The following is a 25559-nucleotide window of genomic DNA, read 5'->3' as shown; positions in this document are numbered from 1 at the left end:
CAGCTCCGCTCTCAAATCATGCTGTTACCCCTCGGCAAGACGTCAGGGCAGTTAAAGTTTCCTGGTTTGATTCCTATTAAGAACTCAGTCCAGGGATCCTTTCACACCAGACTTGACAAACACGCTAGGTCATACACACACACACACAGAAACACACACAGAGTTATCTGCCAAGATATACTTCCTGGTAGAGGTTCAATGCCATCGATGAGCCTGGCACTGAGACTAGACCCTGCTGCCCACTGGCTCTCACCAACACACAAGCCTCCCATCATTTCTATTTCACTCTATACTATAGCGCAAGGCCTGTCTGTATCCGTGCAGAGGTGGAGATACATTTATGGGGGAGGGATGGGCATAGGCAGAAAGACTTAAGAGTACATTGGGGAAAACGTGAAGAAAGCAGAAGTGAAATATGATTTAGATAAATGTAGCAGTGACATATGGGTATTTGACAATTCCACTAGTTATGCTGAATACCCCTAGAGAGAGCAGAGAGACAAAGGAGAGAGAAAGAAAGCAAAACTAAGGTAAGTATGGAAGAAGCATTGCCTCCTGTTTACCTGGGTGATATTTTTCTCCTGGATTTCCCCCAGGAAAGCATACTGACAAGGAAAAACTGGAGGTATCAGTGTTTACCTTGGGAAAGACAGAGATAGAAGTTGACAATGGTAAGAATCAGGAATGTGTTTAATCAGAGAATGACGATTTCCGCAGCTGAGGGGGATGGATCTGTGTGAGTGTTTGTCAGATCACAGGCTTATGAATTCAAACTCTGTGGGGAAATAAGAGCGATGAGATGGCTGTTGTGCCACAGGCAGCACCGCATGGAAATATATGATAGTGCATGTGTCACCGCTGTAGCTTTCACATAATAGCACACAACAGAATACAAGGGAGCAATACAAGCAGATAGTCATCATTTTATTTTTGGAAGGGATTTTTTTCCTTATATGACTCTGCGTTGCTTGTTTGACTGGTACAGTGTAGCAGTGGATGGACAGACAGAGTTGGACAGAGAGGGTTTGTGTTGGCAGGTATTTTGGCTTTCTGATCCGGCTCTATGCCAGTTGTTAATCAATCTGGCTTTTATGAGACCGGCCCAACAGTGCAATGTCATTGAGAACATTTTTGTAAGACATTGTGGAATAATTTGGCAGGCGACATAATGACCATAGAGTAATTGATTCATCTTTCTCTGTAACACAAGTAAGACATCTTTAAAGAGTAGCTTAATATTTCTGGAATATACTGTCTTTGCTGACCTCCAGTGGTTTAATTTCTCACCATGCTGCAGTGAAGTACAGGTGAACTATACAGGTACAGGTATAAGTACAGGTGATGCTGGGTGTGGTAAGAGGTGAAACAGGTCTGAAGCTCTGAGTTTAATTAATATAAACCTTGTGTACATGTTCATCTATCAAGAAATGCTGATGAAGAAAAATCAAACTGGGGAAGATAAAACAAAAAGAACACTGCAAACAATCAGTGCAAAGTAGGTGAACAGTTGCCATGCATCAGAATTTACAAACCTAATGATGTATAAACTGAAATGTTTCTCCAGCTTAAGGTGCTGTGTTCTTGTCTAGTCCATTAAAATGAGCCGTCCAAATAGTTAAAGGGGCAATCAAGCTCTTGTAGTATCTCAGAACCGCTTTTCATTTTTGATTATTTGTAATATAAAACCAACTACTTAAAGTAACTATTCCAGATACGTATACCTGTTACATCTTTGCTAGTAACGCTTTATTTTTTAAAATTTTATTTAGAATTTCCTACAAGGTTTGCAGAACTTGTGATTTAGTACTTTGGAAACTTTTTCTTCATATATGTGTGTGTATATAATTGCATGCCTGTTGACAAATTTCACACTTTTGCATGTCCAGGTGACCTACTGACCTACTGTACGAATACAGGTCATCGTCTACTATATTCTGAATGAATGGATTGATTGAGTGTATTGATTGTACTCTTTCTTCAATTTTTACCAAATTATTCTTCTAAAAAACATTTTGGAAACGTATTCAAAACGTACAGATACATTATATAAAGTTCGTTATGATGAGTTTGATGTACAGTAATTTATCTAAAGTTATTACATTTCCTGACACTAATATCTTTGTTTCTTTTGTCTTTTTGTTTGGCAGGATGATTCCATCCAGCAGCAATGACTTCCTGGTACGGGACCTCGCCGCCGGACGCAACTACGACCTTTGTGTCCTGGCCGTGTTTGATGATGTCATCACATCACTGACTGCAACACGTCCTTTGGGCTGTCTGTCATTTACTACAGACACAGAGTTCAGCCAGTGCCAAGCACTGCACAGCCACTTCCTGGGTGGTACCATGATCATCATAATTGGAGGGATTATTGTTGCCTCTGTTCTGGTTTTTATTATTATCTTAATGATACGATATAAGGTTTACAGCAACCATGGGGCAGACCACGGAAAAGCAGCCATTGCGACATCTGCCTCAAGGCCGCAGAGCAACGGACAAGGAGGAGGACAGGTCCAAGTCCTCCCTCACTCTGCCTCAAAAATGCCTGACAGCCAGGATGACCAAGCGCTAGCGCCATCCAGGGCCATGTCGCCTAGCAACACTCTGAGAGACACAGTGGCATTGGTCGAGGAGGAGGGCAGTGGACGGAGCATAATGACAAGGACTGACTCCTTGGCCAATGAAGAGTTGCTCTCACCCACCAAGGCCCGCTACTCCTCCAGGGTCGCCATTGAGATGAAAAGCAGACCGCCATCTGTCGCCAAAGAGCCCACCTCCCCCAAGGAACTGGCAGGTAGTAGAGAGACGGATAGGGTGGAAGAGATAGACTTAGAGGAGGAAGGCAGCAGAGCAAGGAGGAAGCATTTGAGAGATGGAAAGAAAGACTAAAAGAAGTTGACAGAGAAAAATCGGGGGGAAGACATTCAAAGTAGGGACAACAAAACAAAAAACAGTCCAACAGAAAGAGATGGAGAATGAGAGATAGACAATGTGCAATTGAAGGGTGTGAAATTGAGCAAGACAATAACTGAAAGTGGAACAGTGAGAAACTGAGTGAGTGTGAACGAGAGAATGAATAAGAGAGATGGCATCCTCGTGCACTGGGAAGATAGTAAGACAGACAGAGGGTGTCTGTAGATCAGAAGTAGCATCGAAAAGTTGTAGTGAACGCTCTTCTCTGATTGTTGACGAATCAGGTCATAGCTAATCTCACTCCATATAAGAAAGGGGTTTTCATTTTGTTTTCACATCAAACAAACAATCTGCAGTGTAGTGGAATTAACCTATAACCTTACATCCCCCAAGCACATTGATTTGTGTTCTCTGCTCTTGCCAATTACCATGCTTAATTTTTGAACAATAGAAAACGGTAACTCACAGGATTTAATGTTGTTAAGAAGTTTAAGAAACCATCAAGTTTATTTGTTTGCCCATCTGATTTGAGCCTGATGCTGTGACATTGTTGCCGGTTGGTGTTAGAGGAGAGAGGGATTTGTTAATGCAGGTGGGATAACCCATCGCACCGCAGGTAGCATTTTTCTGGTTAGCGTTCCTTGTGTTTCCTCTATTAGGGTGATACACACTATTAGACTTTAAGCACCCTGAGAAGGCCTGTTTGCCATGAAGAATGACACGAACAGAGTACTTAAGAGTGAAAAGGGAAAGTTACTTCAGTACAAAAGAAAAGGCTATTTAGGGTTGGCTGAAATTCAACACCAGATTTGGAAGAAACCCAAGACCCTTGTTTCCCGTTTCTGAAAAAAAATCAAACATGTTAAGGAAGTTTTATTTTAATTTTTTCACACTTATCCGGACGAAGTAAAAAATGGATGTGTCTTTTTATTTATCGCAGCTGTGTGTCTTCCTTGGTCCAACAAACAAGGACAGGCTCTTTAAAGTCTCTGGTGGGGCTTCACTCTGATGTGTGTCTATTCTGTGAATATTTTAATATCAATCTATATATATTAATATGAATATTATAATATATTAATATATATGATATTTTTTCCATATAAGAACATAAATAAACCAAAAATAAAATAAATTAAACAAAATTAAGACAACAGTACACCACTGTGAGCTCTTCAGGCACTGTCTTCATGAACTTAAACCATTACTACAGTATATTTATGAATGTTTGTACAGCTGTATACACTCGAGTTCAGATTATTCCCCCTAGAGTGCTCTCTGTATATATTGAAGCTTGCTTTAGATTCAGCCGTGTAATTGAACCCCTCCAGGGGCAACAAGACAGAATCCAACAGACACATATAATTTAAAGTGAATATCCTTTGCATAATGCACAAGACAACTGAAGCAGTCAACTATCATTAATGTATATACTGCAGTTTACAAAACGTTAAGAAGAGAACGCTGTGGTAGTAGAGGGATAAATTAGCACGGCCAGCAGAAGCAGTGTGTTTAGGGTAAACGGCGTACCAGTATTGGCAGTAAGCAGCACAGGCACTCAGCAGAAATCTGGGGCTATAGATAAAGTTTTTTATACAAAGTTTTTCACAATGATTAGAAATGGTAAAATACACAGAAAAAAAGCGGTAAAGCAATTAGAGCAAGCAAGAAAAATATCAATAAAATGCCTCAGAAAAGGGTTTTATGATGTGTTATAAAAGGAAGGCTGGATGACCTTGGACAGCGTAACCAAGATTGAAACTTGAAAACTTGCCTCTCTGACACCTAGAAATGAAAAAGTCTGCGTTGTTACCAAAAACTAATTTCTGAAGTTCCAGTGAGTGTAAATGACAGGCTAAAGTTGAGCACAGTCACAACCCAATTTGTTGCACTGAAATTGATTAATTTCCAGCTTCTGAGCTATTAGCACTACTTGAGCTTTAGGCTCCCATTCAGTGTCTCTTGATCTCTTGCCTCTCTTGTCTGCTCATGGATCGACATCTTGTGCCAGCTTGAATAAAGTATTTTTAGTTTCTAAGGTAATGGCTCCTGGCAAAGAATAGCTGTCAGTCCCCTGATGGACAGTCTGATTTACCAATTTTTTTCTCTACTAAAATTGTAATAATTTATTTAGGATTGTCATTGTGCATTCACCGTGCTATTCCAGCAGTGCAAAAAGCATGAAGGAGAAAGCACAATGCTTCATGATTATAATATTATGATATACCTTTTCTTTAACGTGCAAGATATAGATGGGAAATTAATTTTATGTAACTTAGTTAATGCCAGTAAAGGCTATTAGATAAAAACCTACTCTTTGTGTAATCAGGCCCTGGTTCTCTTGATTCAAACTGTTGAAGTGACTCGCACGTGCTCAGAAAGATTACTTGAAATGCTCAGTAGTGCTATAATAATATGAATCCACAAGAGCATGTGAATTTTTCTTTTCGGGTAGATTTTCCCTGTGCTAAGCCCACTCCAGTGCACTTCCCCTTTAACACTAATCCACTCAGGAAATTGGGGTTTCATTAGAATGAATAAATGGAGACACCATTTCACATGAGTGGCTTAAACAGCTGAGTTGAAATACTTTATCAGTGGCTGATATATCATTCAATTGGCTTCTCTGAATAGGTTGAAATGAGGCGTCATTGAACTCATCATTGATAGCAGGGAGGAGACGAGAGATATGTGCAGAGCACAGCAGCTTATAGCTCACAAAGTTCGGGGAAAGTTTTCACCTTCATGCACTCTGCTAGGTAGTCAGTGTTACATTTATAACACAATTACATGTGCTGGACCTTGCTCCCATCACAGTCTGTAATTATTCCATGAAAGAAGAGTTGCATAGATTTTCTATGGTTTCAAGTGTCATCTAACTAACAGGTTTCCCTGGATATTAAGAGTAAAATAAATGGCTTTCTAGTTGTTTTTCTCACCTCTGAAAGAGGGGGAGTTTGTGCACATGTACTTTAATTAGTATTAATTAGTATGGCCAAATTGGAGTTTGAAAGGAGAGGAGTTGACTTCTTATTAAGGCTGTAATAGGCTAGAATTTTGAAACTGGGATCAAGAACTTTGACTTTGTTGTACCATCAAGGTGCCACCGTATGCACAAACTCCAACATTTCCCCTATAGGCCTAATTAACAGTTCTAACCTCATCTAAAGTTTTACTGACTGAAGTGTTTCAGTCAGGCATCCCAGACTACAATGAGACAGACAAACAAGATAATTATTAGAGTTTTTATTTTGACACTTTACCCAGGGAGGAAAAAGTTACCGCTGGCCTTTGAGTTCTTTGTTTCCTCACTTTGATTCCAGGATCGTTGGCACTTTGAGGGCAACCTACAATGAGGGCTAATACTCATGTGTTTGTACAAAGGCTGTTGGGGTTTCTCAGGGTGTAGCTGTGTCTGTGATGTGTTTCACTGGTTGCTGCATTGCAGAGAAAGGCAACATTGATCTGATCATAGAGAGAGCCGCAGTGAGTCAGAGCGCCTGAGGAATAGAGCAACTGACAGATACACAGAGAGACCCCATTAAAGGCCTACGGTTGTCAAAAAAGTGTGACCCAACATGAAAAAATAGGCACATTGTGGGTGATAGTTTTTCTTTTGTTTGTTTGCTTTTCATAGACTGTTTGTTAACATTCACATGTATAAAGTAATACATCATTTGAATAATTTTTTTATTTTTTATTCTTTAAATGCCATTCTTAAACATAAGCTTAAACTTAAACATTTAATTACTATATATATATTGTATTTATTCATTTATTTTATTTAGGGAAAATGGGTCTCCTTAAAGTTATATGATACGAAATTGGACTTTTGCCTTAAATATTCTTAAGTCTATCTTAAGATGGATGGTTTCTGCAATCATTCCTGCTGGCACTAAAGTAGTCCCTTCCAAGATCAGTGCACAATGTGAACAAAATGCACATTCCTCACTCTCTAACTGATGTTAATTGTTAAGTTTTCAGCATTCTAAGTTAAACAAATCATTGGGTATCTTAAAGTCAGTTTTACTCTTTTAAGTAAAAAATTATGTTTGTGTTCCGGCTGTACAGAACTTCAGGAAATACTCACTTTAGAAACATTTTGCATGGAAGGAGGACTGTGTCTATTTTGTCCCCTGTCCTTTACAGTGTAGTTGCACTAGCAGAGAGTCAGGCATGAGCAGCAACCAATAACTTGTACGTATGAATTAATTATAATTAGAAAAAAAATAAATCATCAAACAAATACACAGTTGAGAACATTTTGTCACTCATAGTGTCGCCTTGGAGCTTGAGATCTGGCTGGTAACAGGATGCTGCATGTGGATTCAGATTTAGAAGCAGCTCTTTAACCTGAATACTGAGTGGGGAATTTTCTCTCAGGATTAGCACTCATTATATGCTTGACACAAACATATTGTGATTATGTCAAGCAAAGTGCTATTAGTTCAAGAACAGCCAACCAAACACTGAACATGAGTGTGTGTGTAGTGTATTAATCGCATTGTGGGAACAAAACAACAAAAACATGTCCCCAAGAGGTAAACCATTAATTTCAAGGAGTTAAGAATTACATTTCGTTAAATTTTAGGGCGAGCCTCCAGGTAATGAATGTAAGTCAATACAATGTCCTCACAGTCACACAAGATAAGTATTTGTGTGTATGTCTGTAAACTGAGGGTCAGCTACCAACTCCCTGCAGGTCTGTGCATGCATTTGTGTGTTGTTATGTACAAGGTTCAACTGCCTTGAGCCAGTACAAACACTCCCACAAGGTTAGGCCAGATAGAAAAATAGCAGAGGATAACACAAGGATGTGTGTGACTATGTGTGAAGTGCAAGTGTGTGTTCTCCCCATGGCCCACCCATGACCCTGTAGCCTGTCTGTCCTCCATGTATTTTAATCTATCATCACTCCTTTCAGTGTCATCCCGTATGCCCGGCCTCATCCTTCACCGCAGTCTGTCTCTCTGAATTCATCTCTCGGAATCTCCCCACCTCTCTCTTCCCCTCCCCGCTGTGTTTCTCAAGCTCTCTCTGTCACTTTCCCTGGTCGTTCTTCTTACCAGCTTTCTGACTGTCCTGACAGTTTGTGTTTCCTCTCTCCCCCCATTTTTCCATGCTGTTTGGCTGCATCTTTGTCAGTGTTTTTCTCTGTTTCTTATTGTTTCTCTCCATGTCTCTATCAGTCTTTCTGACCGTGTTTCCTTCTTTCTTTCTCTATCTCTACTCTCTCGGACGCCTCCAGCAGCAGACGTCAGGCGGCCTCATAGTGTCGAATGGAGAAACTTTAAGATCTGAAGGTCTCTTGGCCTCACAAAGAGAGCGCACCAACACTACACACAAAGAGTAATGACTGGCACTTAAAACTTAAGCCCTCCCTGGATTTTTCCCCCATAGTCTTCCTACAGTTTCTCCGTTTCTCTCACCCTGTGTCACTTCACCTCAATGGTCTGCCCCTACTGCAGCCTCTGTCCTGTGTAGCTTGCTGCCATCTGACCCTTCCTTTTGGGTTTCTTGTTTTCTGGTCGGCTCAGTTCCTACAAAGAACAGCAAACATATTTTGATACTTTCCTCTAGTGGTTTTATATGTTGAGTTTTTGAGGTACCCATCCTGGAGAGTCCTGCCTCTGCCCTAATACAAGGAAGCAAAATGGAATTTGATATGTGCTCAAAGGGTAGAATAATTATACATTTTTGCAACTCTTACTTGATTAAATGATTAGTTCGATAACAGAAATTTAATTGGCAACTATTTTGATTGAATATCTTTCGGTTTTGGACTTCACATAAAACAACAATCTGAATTTTGGGCTCTGAGAAATCATGCTAATTTGTAATCAGCTCATGATGGAGATAATTGCTGCAGCCTCTCACAATGAACATTTTTCATTGAAAAGACTGTTTACTGAAGAAATTCTCAGGATTATCAAGAGTAATAGGGATATTACTTTTGATGTTGAAATTTAAAAAACATATAATTTCTCTATCCTATTGGCAATACAAATGATTCCATTCACCTGTGTTGTATTGTGGCAGGAATATCAGTATCTCAAAATTGTTAATTGACTGCACTTATACAGCGCTTCTCTACCTTAATGGACAAATCAATTCACAACTGGCCTCATTAAACCATTCACACACACTCACACACCAATTGTCATCAAAGCTGCTCTGCAAGGCGCTGGCCTGTCTATCGGGAACCACTTAGGGGTCAGTGTCTTACCCAAGGACACTTAGAAATGTGCACAGGAGAACCCAGAGAACCACTCCACCTCCTGAGCCACAGCCTTCCCATCTGAGCAAATGAAACTCATTTGTATGACGAGACCTTTCTGCATGACTAGTTACCACTAGAGGAACGGACTTTTTTGTAATGTGGGTGAACTGATCCTTCAATTCATTTCTCATTTGCCGTTTGTTTCATTTGTCCTCAAAACTCCCCCTATCCTTTTCCCTCTTTCCACCTCTATTGATAATCTCTGTATATTTCTGACTCTTTCTTTAATTTGCTTTATATTTCTTTCCCCTGCCTTCTTATTTATATTCTTCCATTGTTTCCTTTCTAATGACATCTCTCCTTGTGTTGTTTTTATTTCTCATCCAACCCCACAGTTGTTTGCTCCTTCCTTTTCTCTCTCTCCTCAGTCATCCTTCATTCCTTTCTGCTGGCACAACCTTTTTCTCTAATGCTGTGTTTGCATATACTGTTTATTTTTATTTCCGTATTACCTCTTTTTTTACAGTCCATTTTCAATTTATAATACCATTGCCTGTGTGGTTATTTTTCACTTCTCATATCCTCTCTATCCATCTGCTCACCACTCACAGTGCGTTATTGTCTTCCAGTACCGCCTTCTCCTCCTTCCTCTCTGTATCACCCCATCTCCTTCATCCATCTGCATGGTACAAAGAGTGATGGAGGAGAAGACGGGGGGAGAGGAGAGGAGGATGATGGAGGAGAAGACAGGGGAGATGTGTAGTGGTAGTGATGGATGAAGATAGTCTGAGGCATTAAGAAGACTCTGCTTCATTCTTAAACTGACACAATAAGCACGGGCTGTACATAAATGCAGTTAAGAAATATTCCTCCTGACAAATACAGTTAAGAAATGCTCTCCTGACAAACACACACATTACAAATAACAGCTGCGGCAATATACCACTACAGCAAGTACAGCTCCATCACTAACCAAGCTATCACACTTCTTTGCTTCCCTTGTCAGCACGTCTCGTTTACACACGCATTCATGGTATCGCCAGAGTTTACAGCAGTTGCACTCTCACACAGCTCTCACAAAAGACAGATTCTATGAGGTTAAATGAAGAATTCTGATTGAATTTTCTAAGGGACATATATGGAAACCTATTTGCTATTTAAGAGGTCAATGGATATTACGTTATCTCTTACATGAGAAAGATGTTTTTTTTCCATTAGTTGCATTTATTTAGTATTTGAATATGAACCCAGACACATCATTGCATTTTTTAAACCTAAAACAAAAACAAAAAACTGACAAGTTGAAACATACTGTATTGTGAGCCTTTTCATTTGTTTGGCTCCGAGACAAGTCTGATGTTACTACAAAGTCAGGAAAAACATGACATTTGAACCTTTATTTCCTTCAGTTTCATATTGTTTCATTTTCTTTTGTTCTCCCTTAGGAAGTAATATACCCACCAAGAATACAAAAGTTTCTCTGTAAAGCTTTTCTGAAACTTTCAAGTCATGACAGAAGTTATGAAAACAAATTAAATAGAACCCCTCAGAGAATTTTATAAATCAGGCCTGTGGGTAGGATCAAGTGTAGTTCAACTTGCGACACCAAACAATACATGTTGAAGGCAGCAATATTCGTAATGCTGTGTTATTAGTATTACTATTCTAATTGTTTTTTGTTTTTTTCAGATCTCACAGGTGCTAAATTGTGTCTCTCAGACCTCTGCTGTTTAAACATCTTATTCCCAGAACACTGTTTTTTTATCCCTTTCTCAAGACTGTATTTCAGATCCCTATTTTTCAAATTGTCTTTTTCACCTCCTTGTTATTCCCTTTTAGAACACAGGCGTTTCCTTTGCCCTTAATGCAATTTCCTTTTTAGCCTAATACAATATATTTAATGCTCTACTTTAAAACCTTCCTGTTCTTGCTCTCCTGTTTTCTAGAACCCTGATGTTGTTGTTCTGAGTGGCAGATGTGGAGAATGAACGTCACCACCAGGGAGAAGCTGGTGAAATCTCTGAAGAAAAAAAGGCCCTATAGCTCCTATCCCGTATCTCCTGTTAACTGTACCCATTACTTTGTTTCCATGGATATCATGGGGTTATAGACCTGTACTGTCTGGTTTACTTTTAACTGCTTATCTTGGTTCTCGTGTCTGGATTGGACGACCGTGTCAAGGCCCGGCCGCTGATTGGCCAGTTGCTGCCGGATCCAGCTTGTCGGTGTGATCATCGAATCTGTGGAGACAGCGGACATAGATCATTTAAAAAGCAACACAAAGAAACATATGGATATGTCTCACAATGAAAATGGACGGAAAATATGAATGAACTTCTCACCATCTGGAGGAGCATCAACATGCACGGACAGACACCGCGTGGATGGTAAAAACAGACAAACGGTAAAAGTTGGACGCACTGATAATCACACTCAACCTGGATAAACAATATGTTACACTGCACGAACAGAAAGGGATTAATGTCACACAGAGAAAGCGTCTGGATGGGTCTGGTTTTGGATGTGAACACTCAAACAATAATGGCTCCATAAGGGTCCCCACTTTATTAATCCATGTGGAATAATGCAATCCTGCTAAACTGATTTGAGCTGAGCTGATATTAGCTGGGTTGAACTGGAGCTGAAGTTTAACTTAACTTACTGGTTTTGACCCTGTTTTGTCGCAGTCAGAAGTGTGTTTCTTGAAAGCACATACAGTATATAAACGAACTTAACTGAACTAGTCTGACCCAGAGAGACCTGAATAAACCTGGACCGAGTGGAGCCTAAACTTGAGTTATACACTGCTAAAGGATTCAGACTGTGCAGTGATCTGATGCAGGCTAGAACTGGACTAGACAGCCCTGCTATCTATTGGTCCAGTCTGTGTATTCCACTGCTCTGGTCCGATATATTCTGCTTTCCAATACGATGGGACTGCTGAGGACCTTGTGGACCTTTACCAGCCTCTGTCACATCTCTCCAGGCCCTCTTAAACAGGTGAGTAATCTACTGATTAGCCCATGAACCTAACCATACAAGCAGCCAAATAAAGTAGTTGTCTCACCTTAAGATCCGGGCTCATTAATTAGTGTGACATATGGTAACCCACTGGCAGTCACCTTGGCCGTCCACCAATTCTGGGTCCTGCCCCTTAGTTTAAGACACACTTGCACTTTGCAGTGTCTCCTCCTGCCGCGAGTGGTCTGTAAAGTAATGAGGGCAGTGTTTTAATGAGCGCCATCTAATTGCTGTCAGCCAGACAATTAGAGAGCCACCTTGGCTAAACGATCCGCTTCGTTACTACTCTCCACTGACAACATCACAACAGGCGACAGGAAATGCACCCCCCCACCCCCTGTTTTTTTGTTCTTGCTCTTTTTGTGTCTGACTCACTTATCTTACACTCTGCTCTCGCTCTCTCCTCCTCCATCTCTCTGACGATCAGATGTCTCTTTTTTTTTTCTCCTGCCCGCCTAAGGCAGTGGCCAAATGCTAGTAGAAAAATATAATATGCTGGGAGAGGATATGGTTATGAGCTAACACCACAGCCTCAGGGATAGACTTTGCCTGTACAAGGGGGGTCAGCAGTATCTCTTTAGTCATGGAAAGAGGCTTCTGTCTGATGCTGCACTATTGCAGAACTCCCCAGGCTAGAGGTTATTAGAGGCAATCAATAGCATATTCTGTTAAGTAGTCAAATTTCTGAATTCTACTGTAGCTCCCAACTGAATGGAGAATCTCCAGAGTTATAAACCTATTTAACAATAAATCCCCAGAAGAGGTATTATACATTCTATTCCTACCTGAATGTAGTTCAGCGCAGCAGCAGTTGAATCGTCTCCCAACTGATAGGCCGTGTTTTGGTTGCCTGGACTGAAACATTGGTCAGATGATCTTCTGCTAATCAAAAATTTATGATTCTACAAACTGCACTGTTTTCATTCACTTTTTAGAAATGAAATGCACTTATTTACTAAAGTATATCCAATAAGCTTTTCAGAATTCATATATAGTAATTACCGTTGAATATAATTATCATGAATTACTTCCGTCATGCATGGATATGTTTCCCTTAATTGAAGCAGTTCTGTGTAACACAAAATCGGATTCATTGTTTGTGCCATCTTGTTGAATAACTGTGAGGTACATTTAATTGGTTTTGTTGTCCCATAATTACTTAACTTTACTAAATTTCAGTTTGACCAAAGATAATTTATTCAGCCTGACACCCACAAACTGACATAAACTCTGTTAAGAGAATGTTTATTGAATGAGAAAAAGGAAAAGAGAAGAAAAAAAGATGGAATGATGAGGAACCTTACATAGTTACAGGTCTCCACATGATCTCTTTTCCCAAGCAAACATACAAAATAATAAAGAAGAGCCAAGTCACAACCCATTGTTTTATAATTTCAGGTTTGTTTGGTAATTCTGTTTTGATATCCGTCAACAGTGGATTCATGCAAAACATTCTATTATGCTATCTGTAACATTCAAAGTGCAGATAAAATGTATATATTTATTTATGCTGTGTTTTGACTAGACAGCAAACAAAAGACGTAATTGTCTCCAGTAAGCGATGGTTACATGTTGTTGCGGAGACCACCGGTAATAACAGCTATCTCCAGTTTTAACTTACATTTCAATAACAAAGTGACACAAGCACTCTTATTTTTTATTCAGTTATAAAGGCAATGAATCAGTCCGTCTATCTTTTTACGCAGACACAAGAACCAAAGTGGCTATCAACGGAACTTATGTCATAGTTATCACTTTTCATACACCTATGACTGTGAGTGTGTGTGTTTGTGCATGCGAGTGTCCTCTCAGGACAGTATGAGTATGATTGCAGATGTCAGACACCAGAAGTTGTTTACACAAACACACATTTCCTCTCTCCGTTGTTGCTGGTGATTATTTGAACCATCTTGTCGATTTCTTACATGCCCACACATACACGCCAGAGAGAGAGAAAGAGAAAGAAAGAGAGGGAGAGAGAGAGAGGAAGAGAGCGACAACATAAGACAAATACACAAACTAAAAGCATGGTGTAAAAATAGCTCCATAAAATGCCCTCAGTTATTTCAAAGTTAAAGGAGAAGACTGGCCTATCTTTGTCTTAGTCTTTACTCCCTGGTTGTTGTTGTTGCTGTTGTTTTCATTTACATAAAATGTTTGGATGGATAATGAGCTGCATTTTTAATTAGAGACAAGCTTATTGGCTGGTGTGAAGGCACATGATAGAATAAATAGATTTAACCCTGTGATATTCAGAATAATTATCATTGCAAAATAACAATGTATTTTGTTACAACAGATGGAAGAACAAGTAGAAGGGACATTTACAATCAATATGGTTGGCATACCAAGGAGAAATGTATTAATCTGACACTGTACCTATTACAAAAATAATGATTCCCTTTGCATGTCATCAAACATATGATGGCACATTTTGTAACATCCACTCCAGACTACTGTTAGCTCAGTATTCACAAGATTATATTGATTTATGCCTTACAGGAGCGTGTGACTTCAATATATAACATGTTGTCATCCTGTTGCAGCCATGTGTGAATACATGAGAAAATATATCAATTTCACATCAAGATCTCTTTGCAGGAGAAAAAACTCTGTACTGTCTTCTCCAGAAATAAATTCTGGCTTCATTTCCCTTTCTCTCTCAGCCATAAAAGTGAACAAAGCTTTCTAGGCGCACCACAGACACCTTGATAATGATGATTATAAATGACTGATACATGTTGTTCACTCCTCCCTGTCACTGCTGATTCCTCCTTATCAGGCAGGTGAAGTGGTCACCAAGGTACATTAAGAACTTATTATCCTTACTGAAATATGTCCATCTTATATGATTATGGGGAGTGTGAGGAGGGCACCACTTACATTTGCAGGAAACTTAGTTGGAACCTTTTGTACTCTCTAGGCTCTGGAGGGAAAACACTTGAAGGACTAGTTCGACATTTTAGAAAATGGGCTTATTTGCTTTCTTGCTGAGATTTAGATGACAAGAACAATACATAGCATATTTATTAAATATAAGGCTATATCATAGCAGCAGGTTTTCTTAGCTCAGCTTAGCATAAGGCTGGAAACCAGCAGGAACAGCTAGCCGTTATACAAATGTAAACAATAAATTGTGGGTTATGGTCTTATTTCATTGACCGGACACAGGATGTCAATACCAAGCTAACTGTTTACTTGTTTTCAGTCTTTATGCTTACCTGAGCTAACTAGTAATGTCACAATACATTTTTTTGTAGCCCTGGATCCGATCCGAGACATTTCATTTCAGTTAACTAAAAGTATTTGCTTATACCAAGTCCTGATCCAATACTTTGTTTCAGATAATACAGGTGCACATTGCACAAATGTTTGGTCGCTGTCGGGAGGGAGTTTCTCTCTCTAGTGTACCTGAATGAATTGTATAGATTCTAGATTGTTTTTTTGCATTGTCTGTGTCTTTATGTAGATTACATTTATGAATTACTCTTATTAACTTTTTGTTTGCGGGGCTTTTGTTGCACTTGCAGTGGCATGTTAAATGTGGCTGTGTCGACCACCTGTCTCTGCTCCAAGCAGAGGCAGCCCCACCCGCGGTGAAACTCCACAGCAGTCGGGGCTGTTCCTGCTCTCACACTGACACAGAGCTCAGAGTGGAGAGTTGACGATGGCTGCACCGTGCATTAAACCTTTGTGAGTAAAGACAGCTGTGTGACAGATCAATAAGTTCAATATAGCCGATCAGTTAAAAAATGCCTTGATCAGCGTTAAAACCGATCATTAAGATTTGATCGGGACATCCCTACTAACTAACTGCTGGCTGTAGTCTTACTGTATATGTTTAACTGACAAATATGGGATTGGCCTATAACTATTCCTTTAAATATGTTCACCAAATGTATGTTACATTGCTCTGCCACAGACAGATTTGTAGAACAAAAATACATTTTTGATGTCTTTCTGCCTCCCAAATCCTCAAGGATTGATGTTAATCACTTAACCTGATGATGTGAACCAGACATGTTTTTTATACTGCACCATGTCTCTTCAGTTAAACATTGCATGTGAACTGTAGCATGGTCTTGTTTCACTTAATGTGACAGCTTCCATCTGTGGCCATTTCACAGCAGCATTTACGAGTCCCTCCTAGCAACCATTCCTTTTATTTAATTCACGGAGGCTAAAACGGGCACAGTGAGAAACACATAGACAGTAGTGGTTATTACAACCTTAAAGTAAAGGAGATATGGTGTGTGCTCCCTACATGTCGGCTGATGGGCTATGCTATAACTTCAATTTAAGCAGCAGGTCACAGCTGGCGGCTGATGTGGCAGCAATATAGACGTGGCCATGCATACATTACTGCATTTGGATACAACGCTGAAACACACACACACAGGCGCTCTCTTACATATCTAAAATTACCCTGGCTTCTCCAACATCCTGTACTCATTACACGTGGCTTTCCGGCTGTACAAGTGAAAAAGAGCGAACACATATGGAGCCTATATGCAAAAAGAGAGTGTGTCTCCCTACTGTAAAAATGTGTGTGTGTGTGTGTGTGTGTGTGTGTGTGTGTGTGTGTGTGTCTGTGTGTGTGTGTGTTGTCTGACCTGAGGTGATGTAAGATGAGTGTCCTACAAGAGCGTGACAAGGTGAACGATGTCTGCGGTAAGGAGGAGAAGGAGGAGAAAAGATAAAAGTGGGAAGGAAGCGCAAGTACAGAAGCAGGGAGAGAAAACAGAGAAGGAGGCATAGATGGAACAGGGACAGGTTCAGATGTTCTGGGAGGGGGATGAGGGAAAAGTGAGAATATAAGGAAGAAATGTTAAAAATAGATTATACAAGAGGGAGAAAGAAACAGAGGAGGAGTAGGGCTCAGTGAGATAATTCAAAATTTGCATAAACACCTCTTCTGATATGTACGGATGCTCCAATGATGATCTTATTGTGCCAATATGGCTTCTTGAATTGAACTGTTATAGGGAGAAGTGCAAAATGGGGGGAGAGAGGCCGTACAAGATAAGCAGCTTTTTATATCAGAGGAGGTAAAGGAGAAAGGGAAAAGACAAGGATTAAAAGAATTAGAAGGAGGAGGAGAACAAGGAGAAGAGATGCAAATACGAGTAAAGGAGGAGGAGGAGAAGTCAAAGAAAAGGACGAGAAGAGGAATAGAGGGGAAAACATAAGGAGAACAGCAAGTGGGATGTGCGGAGGATTACTTAGCGTGTATTGAGCTGCAGCTGTATTATGCTGTGAGGTGTCTTTGGTATAGATGACACAACATACACACGTACACACAATGTATGTTCATTTTTGTGTGCGTGTGTATTGTGTGACTTCTTTTTCCCTTTTAAATGGTTCTTGACAATGAGGAAGAGGATGTGCTCAGCTGAACAAATACGTCAACACATGGGCACATATCCAGCGAGTCAAAAGATATTTTTGTTGAAAGATCATGTGACCTCCCATTGATTCGTGTATGTTTGTGAAGACCGAGCACGTGTTGATGCTTCAGCGAGTATGAGTGTGTTGATCTCTGGGTGTGCGAGTTCTTCAGAGGATGGATTCATGTGTCAGTCAGTCATTCTGAAAAAGCTGACATTTCTGCCGGTCGCTCACGCGGGAAAAGCATCTGGAAAGGTTGCGAATATTGAACTACCCGAAGTAGCCTCAAAAAAATAAATAAAAAAATGCAGATTTCTGGGCAGTGTGTTCAGCACTAAAATGTGAGCACCACTGGGATTTGTTCTGCAAAAGATCTTGCTCTCAGTGTTCCAGTGTCAGTCCGTGAAGGTCAGTAGCATATTCAGCTGTTTTAAAAGCACTGCTCTCAATTTGTGTATTCAATAAAAGTCTCCAGCCCACCACCTTTATCCCATCAAATAGAGTGATTTCAGAATATGAATTTTAAAGCCAAAAACATGAACTCTGATGACTCCCACTCTGGATTATTACTTTAGCGTACGAGCGCTTTTAGACTGATCCCAGTCTATTCGCATCATTTCTTGAAAGTGAAGACGACACTTAAATGATGGGACAGTGCTGAATCTGTTGGACTGTTTTGTTGGCTGTGAACTTTTTATTTTACTTTTTTTCATTAGAGCACATCTGTCAGATACATGCATATACTGCAGCACTAAAAGTGATTTAAACTTCTGGTTCAGGACAGCAGAATAATCGTTAATTGGCGCTGAGAGCCTGGAATGCAAATGAAGGAGCAGCGATTATATTTATAACCATTTTAAAAATTAAACACGATACACTGACATTTAGTGATACACAGACCTGTAAAAGTCACTTGTGCTGCAGCTCAGAAGGAGAGAATATAGCAGCAGAGGCTGCAGAAAGAGAAGCAGTAATTGGATGCTGCAGAGTTATCACTCAGCATTAGTTGATATATAACATTCACACATATAGCTCTTCTCCCCCTCTCTGCTTTTTGCCATACACCAGCTTTACCAGCATCTCATCACCGGCACAAAACTGAAGCTGGTTGATGCATTGTTCATCTTCAGGAGACAAATGCCACAAACACTACAAAAAGTAGTAGTACTAATCACCAGGTTACAAAATAAAACAGAAAATATGTTGAGCAATTTATATATAAATGGCTGGAGCTGTGTTTTCCTAATGCTAAACGTGAGCTCTATTTCAAGGAGGAACATTTCCAAGGTTGTTATTGTGCTCTGTAGTGTACTTCCCAGCAGGAGACCAGTTTACAGTATAGCATAGTAAAAGCAGGCTTAATATAGTAGCATACCTGCCAACTTTTCAAAAAACCTTTGAGTGAGAGCGCACGTAGCCACACAAGTTGGTGGCTCAGATATCAGAGAATTGGAATTCATTTCATGTTGTACCCTGTATTCTGGTGGTTTGTGGGGAGGCCCAAAGCCATTGATAGGGGCAGTCTACTGGAGATGGACAATATTGGTTACATTCTGAGAAGCAGACATAGCTGAAGGTCCACCCCCAGGAAATTGTGGATTAAGTAGATGTGATTTCCTGCATTCTAGTGGATTTTTGGGTAGTCTGCTAAAGATGTGCAATACCTGAACTTATTCTGATTCATGTTCGGCATCATGACTTGTAGGGCCTTCTAGATTGTTGTGCCTAAATGACTGCCTGTATCACAATAAAGCCTTATTCATAGACCAGTGTTTAAGACCTAGGTACGTGTAGGTTGATTGATATTTTGATTAGAATGGTATTAAACTAATTCTTAACTGAAACCTAACCTATGTTGTGAATAATTGTATTCGAGAGCACTTCATGATTTATGTTCAGCCAAAAACGGGTCTCCTGCTGCTTGTTATGACAGCTTTCACCACACTAAATCATGTTCACATGCACAAACACAAACAAATAATTTGTTTCAAGATATAAAGTTTAAGAGAGCGAGTACTCAATTGGACAACATTTCATTGTTGCATACCTAATCTCTTCTCAGATTCTCATCAGACTTCTCGAGGTAGTTTCTCACGTTGTCTTTCTCGGTATCTCTTCTTCTGTCGCTAATTTTTGGGGTGCCATAGAGTGTATATATAGAGCGGGGTGCAGCATATATGGGTGCAGCGCATAAGGTTCAGTGGCACTCATCAGCGCCATCTACCGTCGGGGAGTTTAAAAAGGAACGAAAGAGTCTCGGCCCAAGATCACATTTTTTTTGCGTGAGAAACTGGATGTGTGGTGTGAGTGCGTGTGAAAACCGGCAAAACCGTGTGTCACACGGCGAAAGCATGAGAGTTGGCAGCTCTGTAGTAGCCTATGCAACTAAAGTACATTATGTAGTAACAACTAACAAATAAAAATTAAATCCATTTTAATGCAGCATGTTTACCTTTAATTGCAAGCATCACATTATTTAAGAAATGTGAAAATGTATGCAGGGTGTTACTGTGTATTTGTTACTTTGCACGTAGTCACATCCCTGTTTAAATGTGCCTTTCATGCCTTATGACACCTCACAAGTGTTGATGAAATACCCACTAAATCAATGACAGTGCAAGCATTCACACGTCTTATTGACAACAGGGACTTTGAGTTAGCACCCTTCCATTTATCTCCCTCAGCAGAAACCCATTTTCTTTTGCGGGCAGGAGAGAAAATGAGACTGTTGTTGGATTCAAATCTTGTGCAGGTTTAAGGTTTTAGCTTCAGACCAGCCCTTTGGTTGTTATATTGGCAGCTTCACACCGAAAACGCTGATGCAGTTTATTTGTATTGGGGGACAATGAGATAATGGTGAGATTCGAGAGCGCTGAATTTGGAGATTGGAGTCTGTTAGGTGTTAGAAACATAAAACGCTCCATAGTGCCCTATTGGTTTGTTTGTGGATTCAAAGCTTTACGCAAATACTGGTGTCAGGGGTGACTGAGTGAAGTTTAGCATTGAGAGACGTGGCTTTGTTTTAAAATGTCAAGCAAAACAAAGTCCTGGAGTTAATGTATTTTTATGTTTTTTGTGTCTGCTAAATGCGCTTTATTTCAAGGTTGTGTTGCAGTGAAAGGTTAGGCTTGGTGTCTTGTTTAAATGGGTTTATGGGCAAAGATTTATTTTGTCATGGTGACATTTTTAATGTTTAATTTGCATTAGATGTTAGATTTGTCACATTTAACAGGTCTTTAGGGGATTAGTCTTTTTGAATCTGCTTCATTTGTCATTAAATCCAGGGTTGTTTTGTCTTTGCTGCTGCTTTGAATAAAAATATGCACCACAGAACTCCATAGAAGGCTAAATATTGCTTTATTTTTGACTCATACCCTTGGGAATACAGTCTGAAATATAGACATTTGCTAAACTTTAGCTTTGAAACCATAGTGTCATTTTATTTTATTTGTCCAGATAGGATGAGACATGTTTTAAATAATCATCAGCGGAAGTTCAAGTATGATTAAAATATGTGTCAGATGAAGATGTGTTTCACATTAACGTGTAGGCAGTAATCAGAGAGTGCTTCGTGTCTCTGTGTCAGTACAATTCATGCACATGTTTCAGTGTATTAGGAAGGGCTGGCAGTGGTTTAATCACTTGGACCAGCATTTAGTGGAATTTGTAGCCTGCTAGTGAGAGTGCCTATCTCAAAGAATACCAGCGTTAGTCAGTATATTCACACCCCTTAGATCTAGTTTATGAGTAAAGAGCAGGGCTGACATGCTGCCACAATGTCCGTATGCAGCACTATGTGCCACACTGAAAGGTGGACAAAGTAGGTTGTTTTGTTCATTAATCAGTTATTAAAAAGGGACCAGTTTCTACCATTGATAGCATGTCTCATTGTAAGACAAAAAACTGTATTTTAACTGCATTACCTCAATAGGGACCCTTACCAGACCATTTAGACTCTAAAAATATAGAGCTTGGTGGGTATACTGGTGAGACAATGAGATATACCAGTAGAATAACGATGTTCACATTATAAGATGATCTACAAGGTGTGCTGGTTGATTTGCAACTACAGCCACTGTTGCATTGTGTTGCAGCAAAAGTTGAGCCAGGTTCATACTGTTTTTTTTTTTTTGTCTGAACCCTCTGGGTGGTCACTTCCCCTTTGCCAGTGCAGTTGTCTCATTAAAATGGATGAGGGGCTTGATTTTTTTCACACAGTGCTAATGTTGGGCTGAACATGGCCTTAGGGTTCTGTTTTTGTGCACGACTTGCTCGCACAGTTGCAGCGGTGCAAATGAAGTTGTATTAACCATGCAATTTTGGTCTTCATTTCATAGTGAAATTGTGCCTCCACTTCTAGTTGTTGAGACCAAGTACAGTTTTTCTGGCTTTAAAATAAGATTGTTAATTGTATTACTGCAAAGGTTGTGATGGATTAGATTAATTGATGCCTGTCCCCAGAAATCATGCACAACTTCTTAAAAATGTAAAATGTAGTATAGGCTCCTTCCCTTTCTGAAAATACCTGTAGAGAAGCAGCAATAACAGCCCATTGCCAAGTAATACATTTTAAATATTGTGATTACAGGAAGCTCTCAGTTTATGCAATATTTTATTCATGTACATTTAATGTGCTCATGTAAATGTACTTAAATAAAACAGAATGCAACCATTTGAACCACATATTAAATGGTTGCAATCTGTGCACAGAGGAAGATCCTTGACTCTTAAAATGTAAATCCAGCCTAAAAAGGGACATCATCTGGCATTGAAGGTATATTTGGGGAGTTGTATATCAGTGCTTTGGGATTCTCTGCCACCCTAAGAAAATGGGTTTTTGGTTTAGGCGGACCAGCTTGGACTTGAATGAATTTAAGAACTTCAGATTATGAACTATAGTGTACCGGTTTTGGTACAGTTGTGTAAAATTGTACTGCCACACAGGAAGGATGCATTTTGTTTTGTTTGTTTGATTGATTACAAAAATGTGTTTCTCAATACATTAGTGTCTGAAATGGGATGGTGCATTTAGGATTAAGGTACGCTGTGGGTAGGGTTAGTGGTAGGGTTGTGCTGAATTAGGGTACCGGCATCAATTTTTTGTCCAACACTGACTACACTGTCTTGTGCAAGTACCAGGTAACACACACTAGCTTATTGTGTAATGTTTTGTCAAATTGAATGACCATTATTGAAAGCAGTCTCTCCACCTGCATTCTAATAATGTATCCACTTCGGTCTTGACACTTTTCCAGCTTATAGCACAGTGTTCATTTTATTTTGCCCTTGTTCATTATAATTGCAAAAGATAGTTAGTGACAAGCATGTGTGCTTGTGGCCCAAGTTTGTGCTTCCTGCTAATAACATTGGCATTTTGAAATAATTCTGACTATTCAATAACGTATATATCACTGTCTAGGTATTCACTGTCCAATTATTTACTATCGCCTGTCATTCTGTTCTATTAATGTCAGATATTATAACACTTTCTGCCAACTTGTTTCCATTAAATACGAAGTTATTTATTTGTCTAGATAAATCGATATGTTGCTGGCCATTTGGTGTTAGATTGGGGGCCTGCTGGAGACATTTCTTTTGTCCATTTCTTTCTTTATTTTTTTATCCAGTAACATTTAAATATACTCGGTTTCTGCCAGCCACTCAATGAGCTATTTGAGAACAGCACTAGGTTCCCCCCAAGAGGACTACTTACAATGTGACAGCTAATCATTTTAGCATGTTCACATTACACTACTAATGAGGCCAGCAATGGGAGAGTTGTTGGTGTTTAACAAGGAGACGGTGGACCGACCAATTGCTTTCCATCACATTTCCCCCATAAATCTATAATCTCTCGCAGTTAATACTTTGTTTTAACAGCGGAATCGACAGCCCACTTCATGTGGTTTCACTGGTATTTATAAATTCTGGACTTCTCTGACATGGATTTTATGTTTTTAAAAATCATGTTATTTTGCCGTTTTAACAGTTTTGCATAAACAGATGCAGAGATTAAATGATTCAGTCAAAGGTTAAACAGAATTGTTACATTTCTTGATCTCAAACACACTTGATTCCCTAGGATTTGAACCTTTGTTTCAGAATCTAGTGTAGAGCACTGAGAATGAGAAAGCCAGGTTGACTCATTTCACTGTGTTAGTCCTAATGTTTTGAAATGGAGCGCAAGATAAATGTGATTGAATAAGGTGGGTTGTAGATGTTTTCTCATCAGTTGAGAGTTGCGCTGAAAGAGGCTGTCTGTCAAGGCCATCCCTTTGCAAGTTGGTGGATGAAGTGCTTTTCATAATTTAGTGTCATCAGTTGCTGATTTGGCTGGTTCTGATCCACAGAGATGCAACTGACTCTGCTTCTCTGGCCTTGTTTAGAAAAAAATATGGATCACACAAATACTCACAAACGCGCACACACACACATACACACACACACACCAGAACACACTTACATTGTTTTGCCCATGACACACAAAGCACAAATGTTATCCAGATAAACAGCACATTTCTTTCAGCTAAACACATTTTTTTTCCCAAGGCTGAAAATATGGTACAGCTGTATCTAACGGGTGTTGATAAACTCTGCTTTGCGATTGGTAATCTCGGGAGTTACATGAATGTTATTTTTCTACTGTTTGGAACTATATATCTCAGAGTCCATACCCGTAACTCCTTTAGTCATTAACTATGACCTACACAAGTAAAGGTTTTTGACTATAAACCAGTAAAAACTCAAGCTAATTTTATTCTTTTCTCCCTTTGTCTTTCTTTCTGTCTTCCTTTCAGACCCAGTGATCAGTCGGAAAGCCACAAAGTCAAGAAAGAAACAGACCAACAGATAAGAGAGAAGAAATAAAGTAGCAGGGTAACAGCCAAATCACATCAATTTCAGTCTTCATTCTCATTAATATAATCCAACATTTTCAGCAAAATAATCATCATTACTGTCATCACTGAATAAGTTTACAGGTCCAGAGTTCGACATTCAAACTGAAAATACTTAAATGTGAAGAAAAAAAGCTGTATGACTGTATATGACTACAGCACCTGCATTGTTAACAACTTGCTTGTAGTCATCCAGGCACTCTGCACATAGTCATTCCCACCATGGAGTTCTCTTACGTGCACACAGCATGATTGATAACAGCTCACATCTCAATTAATGTTCAACTTCTAAAGAGTTACATTTACATATGTGTCTGACAGACCTCCCTTTATATTAATCATCAGAATAACATAGATGCTCTATACTAGCATTTCTCTCATCAATCTCATGATTTGACCCATGCTGGTTATTGTAAATGGGATACTAAGTACACAGGTGCCATCTGAGATAATGTATCTATCCATATTTGTGTGCACGTAATTGTACTCACTGCCATTCCCCACTGTCATCATCATCATTATCATCATGATTGTTAACAGTTCCCTGCAGATGTGTAAGCTGGCAAAAAGCAACATAGACAGAGAACCTCAAACCTTTTGACCCATACCTGAAGAAACACACCCAAAAAAAAAAAGAACACAAACATTTTGTCTTCACTTTTCTCCTTCTGTATTCCCCTTACTTTTTCTTTGGGCTTTATCTTTTGTATGTGTACATAAAGCAATTTCAAATCTTATAGTTTTGTACATGTAATTTTTATGGTGTGTGGAAATTTTCTAATAAAATAAAACAAAAATGGATGACTTTCTCCTAGACTGACCGCAGTTTGTTTCTTTTTCTTTTTATTCTCCATCTCTGTTAACCTGTAATTGTTCCATGTGTAATGTTTTAACAACTTTAGGTTAAGGTGAAGGTAAACATTGCACACAGTTCTATCACATAACTTAAATGCAACTGAATTTTAACTTTGAAATGTGTTAATTATTGTAGTCAACGTGTATGTTGTGGGCGGAAATAGAGACAATCATATGGATAAATATAAGAATAAAACCTGTACAAGGCAATCACCAATAATACACTTTTTAAAAATACAGCATACAACTTAATGTGACTCATATCCTAC

General features: G+C 39.4%; 1 protein-coding gene across 1 annotated transcript in view; it reads left to right on the top strand.

Moving 5' to 3' along the window:
- zgc:172282 (leucine-rich repeat and fibronectin type III domain-containing protein 1-like protein) overlaps nt 1-25249 on the top strand; it is a 167338-nt gene extending 142089 nt beyond the window's left edge. The window contains 4 exon segments of the mRNA XM_051398434.1: nt 2148-2794; nt 8159-8259; nt 11077-12130; nt 24337-25249. Coding sequence (XP_051254394.1) covers nt 2148-2794; nt 8159-8211 — 700 coding nt within the window. The 3' untranslated portion in view covers nt 8212-8259; nt 11077-12130; nt 24337-25249.
- Nucleotides 25250-25559: the final 310 nt, after the last annotated feature.

The sequence above is a fragment of the Dicentrarchus labrax genome, unplaced genomic scaffold (assembly GCF_905237075.1).
Source record: "Dicentrarchus labrax unplaced genomic scaffold, dlabrax2021, whole genome shotgun sequence".
NCBI lineage: Eukaryota > Metazoa > Chordata > Actinopteri > Moronidae > Dicentrarchus > Dicentrarchus labrax.
The sequence above is the reverse complement of the archived record's forward strand: the minus strand, read 5'-3'. Positions and strand labels throughout refer to the sequence as shown.